Here is a 12,408-nt window from a genome sequence, read left to right on the forward strand (position 1 = left end):
AAAGATGGACTAAAGTTCATTAAATATTGGTCTTAAATAAGAGACTTTCCTACGTGCCTTATCCCTGTAACCTCCTCCAGCCCTACAACCAAGACCTCGCCACTCCTCCAATTCTGGTCTCTTGAGTATACCCGATTTTAATCGCTCCACCATTGGTGGCCGTGCCTTCAGCTGCCTGGGCCCTGAACTCTGAAATTGCCTCCCTCAACCTCTCTGCCTCTCTACCTCTCGCTCCTCCTTTAAGACGCTTCTTAAAACCTAATAACTTTGATCTGTCCTAATGTCTCCTTATGTTGCTCCTTATGGGGGGAGGGATGGGGGAGCTTGGGGGAGTGGGAGGTGGGGGGGGGGAGGGGGCAGAATGGGGAGAGTTTGGGGGAGGGGCAGGTGGGGGGAGGGGCAGGATGGTGGGAGTTTGGGGGAGGGGAAGGTAGGGGGGAGGGGGCAGGATGGGGGGAGGTTGGGGGAGTGGGAGGTGGGGGAAGGGGGAGGGATGGGGAGTTTGGGGGAGGGGCAGGTGGGGAGGAGGGGGAGGGATGGGAAGGTTGGGGAAGGGGCAGGTGGGGGGAGGTGGGGAGGAGGGGGAGGGATGGGGAGGTTGGGGAAGGGGCAGGTGGGGGGAGGTGGGGAGGAGGGGGAGGAATGGGGAGGTTGGTGAAGGGGCAGGTGGGGGGAGGTGGGGAAGGATGGGGAGGTTGGTGAAGGGGCAGGTGGGGGGAGGTGGGGAGGAGGGGGAGGGATGGGAAGGTTGGGGAAGGGGCAGGTGGGGGGAGGTGGGGAGGAGGGGGAGGGATGGGGAGGTTGGTGAAGGGGCAGGTGGGGGGAGGTGGGGAGGAGGGGGAGGAATGGGGAGGTTGGGGAAGGGGCAGCTGGGGAGGAGGGGGAAGGATGGGGAGATTGGGGGAGGGACAGGTGGGGGGGGAGGGGGAGGCGGGGGTAATCTCCCGCCCAGGTCTTGCAAGATGGGGCGCAGGATCGACCGATATTCAGGTCTTGGATTTTTTTTGGTCGGGTTGGATGTTGGGTCGGCTGCGCGGCGGCAGAGCCGGTGGATTGGGTTGGCTGATGAAAGGAGCCATCTGCCGCGCTGATAACGTCAGTGCTACGTGGACATGCGGCGTCACGCTGATGCGTCACAACGTCCCTCCCCTTCAGTTAAAGGGGCGAGCCGCTGGGAGCTCTGCAATAAGTTTAGTTAGGCCCACTGGGCCACCGGTGAAGGTTTCGGCCAGGCCCATCCAAGAGTGGCTGCCGGGCTGCCTGTTGGCCGACCGGCCGAACCCGTGGCCACCATTGTCGGGCCGACCTCGGAGTCGGCGACAATTGAAATAAAATGGTGGCGTCGGCAGCGCGCCCTCCCCTTTAAGGACAGACACACCGTCCAGGCACACACAGTTTCCCGCTGTCGGGGGCACCGACCAGTGGTCGCTCCATTCCCACGTGGCAATTCCCCGTGGGGTTTGGAAAGACGGCTGCCATCGGTCGGTGGGGGATCGGCGCAGTGCCCGATGGGGGTGAAATTTCCCCCCCTCCTTAAAATCTATTAGAGGCGGTAATGGAGCTTAAGGATAGAGGTAATTTCGGCCCCAGAGTGTTTCCACTTGTGGGGAAGAGCAAAACTAGAGGCCATCAATATAAGATCGTCACTCAGAAATCCAATAGGGAATTCAGAAGTAATTTCTTTACCCAGAGAGTGGTGAGAATGTGGAACTCACTACCACAGGGAGTGGTTCATGCGAATAGTGCAAATGCATTTAAGGGGAGGTTAGAAAAGCATCTGTGGGAGAAGGGAATAGAGAGTAATGCTGATAGATTTAGAGGAGGAAAGACAGGAGGCTCGAGTGAAGCATAAATGGCGTAATCTTTCCTTGTAATTTAACCCTTGGAGTCCAGGTATCATTCTGGTAAACCTATGCTGCATTAACTCCAAGGCCAATATATCCTTCCTAAGATGTGATGCCCAGAACTGACAGTACTCCAAGTGTGGTCTAACTAAAAGAAAGAACATAAGAATTAGGAACAGGAGTAGGCCATCTAGCCCCTCGAGCCTGCTCCGCCACTCAACAAGATCATGGCTGATCTGGCCGTGGACTCAGCTCCACTTACCCACCCACTCCCCGTAACCCTTAATTCCCTTATTGGTTAAAAATCTATCTATCTGTGATTTGAATACATTCAATGAGCTAGCCTCAACTGCTTCCCTGGGCAGAGAATTCCACAGATTCACAACCCTCTGAGAGAAGAAATTCCTTCCCAACTCGGTTTTAAATCGGCTCCCCCGTATTTTGAGGCTGTGCCCCCTAGTTCTAGTCTCCCCGACCGTGGAAACAACCTCTCTGCCTCTATCTTGTCTATCCCTTTCCTTATTTTAAATGTTTCTATAAGATCACCCCTCATCCTTCTGAACTCCAACGAGTAAAGACCCAGTCTACTCAATCTATCATCATAAGGTAACACCCTCATCTCCGGAATCAGCCTAGTGAATCGCCTCTGTACCCCCTCCAAAGCTAGTATATCCTTCCTTAAGTAAGGTGACCAAAACTGCACACAGTACTCCAGGTGCGGCCTCACCAATACCCTGTACAGTTGCAGCAGGACCTCCCTGTTTTTGTACTCCATCCCTCTTTTGTACTCCATCTAAGAAAGACTTAGATTTATATAGCGCCTTTCACGACCACCGGATGTCTCAAAGTGTTTTATAGCCAATGAAGTACTTTTGGAGTGTGGTCACTGTTGTAATGTGGGGAACGCGGCCGCTAATTTGCGCACAGCAAGCTCCCACAAACAGCAATGTGATAATGTGCAGATAACCTGTTGATGTTATGTTGATTGAGGGATAAATATTGGCCAAAACACCAGGGATAATTCCCCTGCTCGTCTTCGATATAGTGCCATGGAATCTTTTACGTCCACCTGAGGGGGCAGGCGGGGCCTCGATTTAATGTCTCATTCAAAAGACAGCACCTCCGACGGTGCAGCACTCCCTCAGTACTACACTGGAGTGTCAGCCTGGATTTATGTGCTCAAATCCCTGAAGTGGGTCTTGAACCCACAACCTTCTGACTCCGAGGCGCGAGTGCTACCACTGAGCTGACACGAGTGCTTTCGATAACTGTAGTATAACTTCTACCCCCTTGTATTCTCATCCTCCAGATATAAAGACCAGCATTCCATTAGCCTTTTTGATTATTTTCCGTACCTGTCCAAAACATTTTAATGATCTATGTATGTTGGCCCCTAAGTCTCTTTTGCCCTCCACTATTTGTATAATGATCCATTGTTTACTATTTAAACAGTGGCATTAACCTGGTTATTCATACAAATGAATGCTTCTATTAAAATTATGGACAAAGGATTATCATGCAATATTGCAAGAGTTTCGATTCTAATATTGTGCAGCGCAATTGGTTTCAAGGTCCACCTGCACAGAGACCGGTATCTATGGTAAATCGCCCAATGTCCAGCTCAAAAATAAATTATTTGGATATATATTTGAAGAGAGGAAAAATCACAAGGCTATGGAGAAAGAGCAGGCAAGTGAGATTAATTGGATCGTTCTTTCAAAGAATTGGCACAGGCACGATGGGCCGAATGGCCTGCTTCTGAGCTGTAAAATTGTATAATTCTATAATAAGGCTCAAATGAAAATGTGTTAAATCCCCAAGGTTATTATTGTAGACAGCGGGCATGGACAGTATTAAGAACTATTAAGACTAGATGGAGAATGAGTTAAGTAAAAACTAATTTGAATGCTACATTATCAGCAGAATTAGCTGATGTCTGTAGCTGGTTGCTCATCTTCAAATGTAATTTTATGATGAACTTTGTGCTAATCAGAGTAATGGACGTGATTAGTGAAGAATGGTTCAATTTTGGAACAAGCGAGGTAATTCTGCGACATTCCATTCCTGACACGGAGCTTTGCTGGCAGCCAGTGAGAGGGTCCAGTGTTTTTGCCCCGCTGGCAGTGAGGATCAGCACCATGATCAGTGCCTTGCAAAACCACCTCGCAGGTGTCAGTACTGGGTAAACCGAGTTCCACTATAGCACAGAATAAAGTCTCCTCTACTCGACTTCAATGGAAATGAAAATCAGGAGAGGTGTTTAACGGGTGGCCTAGCCGCCATCGCACGTCTGACTTTAATGCCAATAGCTTTAATTACTCCGACATTTATTCAGTTCGAATGCGGCTCCATTAACAAATGCCACTTTAAAGGAACACTGCATCATCAGCGACCAAGTCCTGGCGCGGTATGTGTGGCGCGTGTAGCCAGGGTACGCCAGAATGGGACAAGCCCGAGGGCCATCCTAAATTGGTCCTCGGGCCTCATCATCAATATTCGGGTGAGCCCACTGATGCTGACATGCCACCAGCAACTAGGAGCTGTTCTGAGATTAGCTTAATCCTGCTCTCACCTCACCGTGGGGGTGTGCTGGGCCTTTGTTAAATGCTTCCACTCAGCCAAGCTGGGGAACTTGCCAAGCAGGGCAATCACAGGCACACGTGCACCAGCTCACTAACCATATGTCCATTTTCAGTGTAGCTATTAGTTAATTCTCAGCAAATGATTCAGCCTCCTACCTTCGGGAGTGAAGCTCGAGATCCAGAGCTTTGTGTAGTCATTGTAAGCACTGTTGTAATACCTAAAGCTACCCTGGCAGGAGCTGCGTCCATGTTTATCCAAAATGACACCCAGGACAGAATCACAATAAGGAGACTTGGAATGTACATCTGAATTAAATAATAGCCCATTTGCCTCTCAAGGTGAAACCTTACTTCGATACATGTAAATTTTCCTGCAAAAGATATAAAATGGAAACAAAGAAAGAGGGGAAAGCGTGTTAGATCTAGTCTGCATAATGTTTCAAACATTGTCTGTATTATTTCAGCAGGTTATAGTGCATGCCATTGTATAGGGGCTAATTTCCTGTGAATGGGTAACTGCGAAACTCTATTGATGTATCATTTTGTGCATTAGCCTTAATGCAAGGGTGGGGGGTCATTTTTTCTTACAGTTTCAAAAATTGTCCCAAATTGTCCAATCATGTTAATGCACTGACCCTGCGCCTTTTATTTCTCATTAAGCAGCATATGAAAGGTCGGCCTCAAATTTAAAAGTCTTGCTATTGAAAAACTAATATGTTATTGACTCCTGCTCAGAGTAAGCACCTGCTTCAATCACTCTAACACATGTATGCCATCAGGCTGCTGATTGTTAGCCTCATCCTCCAATGGCACAACAGTGGGATGCAAGGGACACACGTTTAATCCGATATCAATGACATCATTTAATGATCTATTTGTTGTTGTCCTTACATAAGAACATAAGAACTAGGAACAGGAGTAGGCCATATGGCCCCTCGAGCCTGCTCCGTCATTCAATAAGATCATGGCTGATCTGATCATGGACTCAGCTCCACTTCCCCGCCCGCTCCCCATAACCCCTTATCCCTTTATCGTTTAAGAAACTGTCTATCTCTGTCTTAAATTTATTCAATTACCCAGCTTCCACAGCTCTCTGATGCAGCGAATTCCACAGATTTACAACCCTCTGAGAGAAGAAATTTCTCCTCATCTCTGTTTTAAATGGGCGGTCCCTTATTCTAAGATCATGCCCTCTAGTTCTAGTCTCCCCCATTAGTGGAAACATCCTCTCTGCATCCACCTTATCAAGCCCCCTCATAATCTTATACGTTTCAATAAGATCACCTCTCATTCTTCCGAATTCCAATGAGTAGAGGCCCAACCTACTCAACCTTTCCTCATAAGTCAACCCACTCATCCCCAGAATCAACCTAGTGAACCTTCTCTGAACTGCTCTCCAAAGCAAGTATATCCTTTCGTAAATATGGAAACCAAAACTGCACGCATTATTCCAGGTATGGCCTCACCAATACCTTACATAGCTGTAGCAAGACTTCCCTGCTTTTATACTCCATCCGCTTTGCAATAAAAGCCAAGATTCCATTGGCCTTTCTGATCACTTGCTGTACCTGCATACTATCCTTTTGCGTTTCATGCACAAGTACCCCCAGGTCCCACTGTACTGTGGCACTTTGCAATCTTTCTCCATTTAAATAATAACTTGCTCTTTGATTTTTTTCTGCCAAAGTGCATGACCTCACACTTTCCAACATTATACTCCATCTGCCAAATTTTTGCCCACTCACTTAGCCTGTCTATGTTCTTTTGCAGATTTTTTGTGTACTCCTCACACATTGCTTTTCCTCCCATCTTTGTATTGTCAGCAAATTTGGCTACGTTACACTCAGTCCCTTCTTCCAAGTTGTTAATATAGATTGTAAATAGTTGGAGTCCCAGCACTGATCCCTGCAACACCCCACTAGTTACTGGTTGCCAACCATTTATCCTGACTCTCTGTTTTCTGTTAGTTAGCCAATCCTCGATCCATGCTAATATATTACCCCCAACCCCGTGAACTTTTATCTTGTGCAGTAACCTTTTATGTGGCACCTTGTCAAATGCCTTCAGGAAGTCCAAATACACCACATCCACTGGTTCCCCTTTATCCACCCTGTTCGTTACATCCTCGAAGAACTCCAGCAAATTTGTCAAACATGACTTCCCCTTCATAAATCCAGGCTGACTCTGCCTGAACAAATTTTGCTTTTCCAAATATCCTGCAACTGCTTCTTTAATAATGGACTCCAACATTTTCCCAAACACAAATGTTAGGCTAACTAGTCTATAGTTTCCTGCTTTTTGTCAATCTCCTTTTTTAAATAGGGGTGTCACATTTGCAGTTTTCCAATCTGCTGGGACCTCCCCAGAATGCAGGGAATTTTGGTAAATTACAACCAATGAATCCACAATCCCTGCCGTTACTTCTCTTAAGACCCTCGGATGCAAGCCTTCAGGTCCAGGGGATTTATCTGACTTTAGTTCCATTATCTTACTGAGTACCACCTCCTTAGTGATTGTGATTGTGTTAAGTTCCTTCCCTTCTATAGCCCCTTGGTTATCCACTGTTGGAATATTATTAGTGTCCTCTACCGTAAAGACTCCTTCTTAGGTAGTCTCCCGGAGTCGAGGATAACTTGCTTCCACACTAATATGAGCTCTAAAATGACTGATGAGTCTGATGTGGGACCGACAGACTCTGTCACAGGTGGAGCAGACGGTGGTTGGAGGGACGCGGGATTTGTTATGCGCTCCTTCTGCTGTTTGTACTTGGCTTCTGCCGAAGAGACTCAAAGTGTTCGGCGCCTTCTCGGATACTTCTTCTCCACTTTGAGGGTCTTGGGCCAGGGATTACCAAGAGTCGGTGGGGATGTTGCATTTTTTCAAGGAGTCTTTGAGGGCGTCCTGGAAGTGTTTTCTCTGCCCTCATGGGACTCGTAGACTGCTTGTGTCAGGCATGCGGACAAACATAGAAACATAGAAAATAAGTGCAGGAGTAGGCCATTCGGACTTTCGAGCCTGCACCGCCATTCAATAAGGCCATGGCTGATCATTCACCTCAGTACCCCTTTCCTGCTTTCTCTCCATACTCCTTGATCCCTTGAGCCATAAGGACCATATCTAACTCCCCCGGAATATATCCAACGAACTGGCATCAACAACTCTCTGCGGTAGAGAATTCCACAGGTTAACAACTCTCTGAGTGAAGAAGTTCTCCTCATCTCAGTCCTAAATGGCTTACCCCTTATCCTTAGACTGTGACCCCTGGTTCTGGACTTCACCAATATTGGGAACATTCTTCCAGCATCTAACCTGTCCAGTCCCGTCAGAATTTTATACGCTTCTATGAGATCCCCTCTCGTCCTTCTAAACTCCAGTGAATACAGGCCCAGTCGATCCAGTCTCTCCTGCTATGTCAGTCCTGCCATCCCGGGAATCAGTCTGGTGAACCTTCGCTGCACTCCCTCAATAGCAAGAATGTCCTTTCTCAGATTAGGAGACCAAAACTGAACACAATATTCCAGGTGAGGCCTCACCAAGGCCCTGTACAACTGCAGTAAGATCTCCGTGCTCCTATACTCAAATCCCCTAGCTATGAAGGCCAACATGCCATTTGCCTTCTTCACCGTCTGCTGTACCTGCATACCAACTTTCAATGACTGATGTACCATGACACCCAGATCTCGTTGCAACTCCCCTTTTCCTAATCTGCCGCCATTCAGATAATATTCTGCCTTTGTGTTTTTGCCACCAAAGTGGATAACCTCACATTTATCCACATTATACTGCATCTGCCATGCCTTTGCCCACTCACCTAACCTGTCCAAGCCACCCTGCAGCCTCTTAGCATCCTGCTCACAGCTCACACCGCCACCCAGTTTAGTGTCATCTGCAAACTTGGAGATATTACACTCAATTTCTTCATCTAAATCATTGATGTTTGTTGTAAATAGCTGGGGTCCCAGCATTGAGTCCTGCGGCACCCCACTAGTCACTGCCTGCCATTCTGAAAAGGACCCGTTTATCCCTACTCTCTGCTTTCTGTCTGCCAACCAGTTCTCCATCCATATCAGTACATTACCCCCAATACCATGTGCTTTAATTTTGCACATCAATCTCTTGCGTGGGAACTTGTCAAAAGCCTTTTAAAAGTCCAAATACACCACATCCACTGGTTCTCCCTTGTCCACTCTACTAGTTACATCCTCAAAAAATTCTAGAAGATTTGTCAAGCATGATTTCCCTTTCATAAATCCATGCTGACTTGGACTGATCCTGTCACTGCTTTCCAAATGCGCCGCTATTTCATCTTTAATAATTGATTCCAACATTTTCCCAACTACTGATGTCAGGCTAATTCCCCGTTTTCTCTCTCCCTCCTTTTTTAAAAAGTGGTGTTACATTAGCTACCTTCCAGTCCATAGGAACTGTTCCAGAGTCGATAGACTGTTGGAAAATGATCGCCAATGCATCTACTATTTCTAGGGCCACTTCCTTAAGTACTCTGGGATGCAGACAATCAGGCCCTGGAGATTTATCGGCCTTCAATCCCATCAATTTCACTAACACAATTTCCTGACTAATAAGGATTTCTTTCAGTTCCTCCTTCTCGCTAGACCCTCGGTCCCCTAGTATTTCCGGAAGGTTATTTGTGTCTTCCTTCATGAAGACAGCACCAAGGCATTTGTTCAACTGGTCTGCCATTTCTTTGTTCCCCATTATAAATTCACCTGAATCTGTTTGTCTTCACTAATCTTTTTCTCTTCACATATCTATAGAAGCTTGAGTAGTCAGTTTTTATGTTCCCAGCAAGCTTCCTCTCATAATCTATTTTCCCCCTCCTAATTAAACCCTTTGTCCTCCTCTGCTGAATTCTAAATTTCTCCCAGTGCTCAGGTTTGCTGCTTTTTCTGGCCAATTTATATGCCTCTTCCTTGGATTTAACACTATCCTTAATTTCCCTAGTTAGCCACGGTTGAGCCACTTTCCCCGTTTTATTTTTACTCCAGACAGGGATGTACAATTATTGAAGTTTATCCATGTGATCTTTAAATGTTTGCCATTGCCTATCCACCATCAACCCTTTAAGTATCATTCGCCAGTCTATTCTATCCAATATTTGTTAATCCTGTATTTGCCTCCTTCCAAATATCTTCCCTTTACCACTTCGTGATATGACATTTAATAGCTAACTGTAGAATAAATTATCTTTCATTCGAAGGGTCATTGGAAAGCCAGATACTCTCAATGGTTCCATTCAAACTGAAAGGTCTCTTATCCATTGCTTCCCCTCATCCACAGTGCAAGTGGATTCCATTTTTCTTTAATATATTCATTCCCAGAATATGGGTATCATTGGCAAGGCCAGCATTTATTTCCCATCGCTCGTTGCCCAGAGAAGGTGGAGGGCATTTTTCCTGAACCACCGGTAGCTGCTTTTGAGACAACTGAGTGGCTTGCTTGACCACGTCAGAAAGCAGTTAAGAGTCAGCTAAGGGTAGCAGGCTTAGCTCCATAAAGGACCTTTTGTGAACCAATTGGGTTTAGTGCGACACTCTGACAAATTCATGGTCACTTTTACAGATAACAGCTTTATTAAATCAAAGTCAGACTGGCGTGGTGGGAATTGAAGTCGCATTCATCAGAAATGATTAGCCTCTGGATTTCTAGTCAAGTAACATAGCCACTACCCTAGTGTACCCCGTTACTGGAAAGCTCTGCTGAGGAACTCTTAACACGGCACGAGTCAGTGTCACAGAGGAGGGGAAGGAGACAAAATTGGAAAATGTAACCATCTAACTGAAGCAACTTCAATTATCCAAAGTAAGGCAGCAATAGCACACACAGGCCGACTGATAATTATGTATCTCAGAGTGAATGATGCCAATGCTGCAGATGGAGACAAGGTATATTTTAACAGACTGTTTCAACAATCCACAAAGCTAACGTGGGATATGATCGAGATTTTCTACAGTGGTGGTAAAAATGAGGTGTGAAATGCCAGATTTATTGGGTAAGAGCTTCATACATTATGCAAAACGTTCCAGTACGCAAGGTTATTGCTGCCTGTGCCACCTGAAATTCTTGTGAGAAGATTTATACTCACCGAGGGTTTTGTGGACTGCACGTTTAATAATTTAAAATTGGTGTATCTGGGCTGTAAACAAAATCGATTTAAACTGCGTGTGGCTGTCGAAAAAATGCTCAAGGTTCCTTTGATACTTTTGCACGCAGAACAAGCTCTTTATTTTATCTGCAAACATCAACTTCCTCGAGCCCCGTGTCCAAATTATTGATGTTCACAGTGAACAAAAGAGGTCCCAAAACTCAACCCTGTAGAACTTCCAACCACTCGGAGGGCTCAATTTTGGCCTACCCCTTTTTTCGGCGCATTTACCGGAGATGCTCCGCTTTTTTCCATTAAGAAGTGTGCCGAAAAAATCGCTCCCCACTTTGGCCGCTGTCCAGCCTCTCCTTTTAACTTTTTTTACATTTTTTAAAAGGAATCATAGCTGTTTGTGTTTTGCTGATTGGTGAGTTTTCTTCCTGCAGCCTGTGTGTGCTCCGATGTCGGCAGTTCCCGCCCCTATCCCTGGCCGAGTGGTCTCCCGGTTGTCCCACCCCTATCCTTGGCCGAGTGGTCTCCCGATCGTCCTGCACCTATCCCTGGCTAAGTGGTCTCCCGGTTTTCCTGCCCCTATCCCTGGCTGAGTGGTCTCTCGATCGTCCTGCCCCTATCCCTGGCTAAGTGGTCTCTCGATCGTCCTGCCCCTATCCCTGGCTAAGTGGTCTCTCCATCGTCCTGCCCCTATCCCTGGCTAAGTGGTCTCTCGATCGTCCTGCCCCTATCCCTGGCTAAGTGGTCTCTCGATCGTCCTGCCCCTATCCCTGGCTAAGTGGTCTCTCCATCGTCCTGCCCCTATCCCTGGCTAAGTGGTCTCTCGATCGTCCTGCCCCTATCCCTGGCTAAGTGGTCTCCTGGTCGTCCTGCCCCTATCCATGGCTAAGTGGTCTCTCGATCAACCTGCCCCTATCCCTGGCCGAGTGGTCTCCCGGTTGTCCCGCCCCTATCCCTGGCCAAGTGGTCTCCCGGTCGTCCTGCACCTATCCCTGGCTGAGTGGTCTCCCGGTCGATCCGCTCCTATTCCAGGCCGAGTAGCCTCCCACACTGGCCGGCCTGCTGTTGAAGTAGCTGCTTGTGTTTTGCCCTTGGTGCAGCCTATTGCAGACTATCCGGTGAGTTTGCTTCCTGCAGCCTGTGTGTGCCTTCTCAGTCCGAGTTTTCAGATGAAGTTAGGACTTAGTTCTATTTTTTATTCTTCTTGAATGCTTATTACTTTGTTTAGTGCTTTGTAAGTCTTGGTGCAAGATCCTCTCCACTTCCCTTCCCGCCCCTATCCCAGGCCGAATGGCCTCCGATATACCTACCTGCGCTGATTTATTAACTCTCCACAAAGGTTTTCTGAAGTGGCCACATATACTGGCCTAAGTAGATTTGGAGTAGCTATTAGCTGGCCAAAGTGGCCGAAATGGCCAAAACTGACGTAGGTGGCTGGTAACGCCCCATTTTGAGAAAAAAAACTAAACTAAAAAAATCCTAACTAACTCACTTACACTGGTGCAAATTGAATGTGCAAAATGAGGATTTTTAAGATACTCCAGAAAAATCAAGTTGCTCCAAAAAAAACGGAGCAACTCTTGGCCAACACTGAGCCCTATTCTGTTTAGGAACAGGAGTGGGTCATTCAGCACCTCGAGCATGGCTGATCCGTATCTTAACTCCATCTACCAGCCTTGGTTTCATATCCCTCAATTACACTTGCCTAGTAAAAATCTATCAATCCCAGTTTTGACATTTTTATTTGACTCCCAGCCTAAACAACTTTTTTTGGGGGGTGGGGGTGTGGCAAGAGTGCCAGATTTCCAGCCCCCTTTGTGTGAAGAAGTGCTTCCTGACATCATCCCTAAATGCCCGTGCTCTACTT

General features: G+C 46.9%; 1 protein-coding gene across 1 annotated transcript in view; it reads right to left on the reverse strand.

Moving 5' to 3' along the window:
* Nucleotides 1-12,408, reverse strand: part of glra3 (glycine receptor, alpha 3) — a 280,830-nt gene that overhangs the window by 34,058 nt on the left and 234,364 nt on the right. The window contains exon 7 of the mRNA XM_070896552.1: nucleotides 4,583-4,797. Within this exon, the coding sequence (XP_070752653.1) occupies nucleotides 4,583-4,797 (215 nt within the window). The remainder of the gene's footprint in view (nucleotides 1-4,582; nucleotides 4,798-12,408) is intronic.

Source organism: Pristiophorus japonicus, chromosome 1 (genome assembly GCF_044704955.1).
Source record: "Pristiophorus japonicus isolate sPriJap1 chromosome 1, sPriJap1.hap1, whole genome shotgun sequence".
NCBI classification, from domain to species: Eukaryota; Metazoa; Chordata; class Chondrichthyes; family Pristiophoridae; genus Pristiophorus; species Pristiophorus japonicus.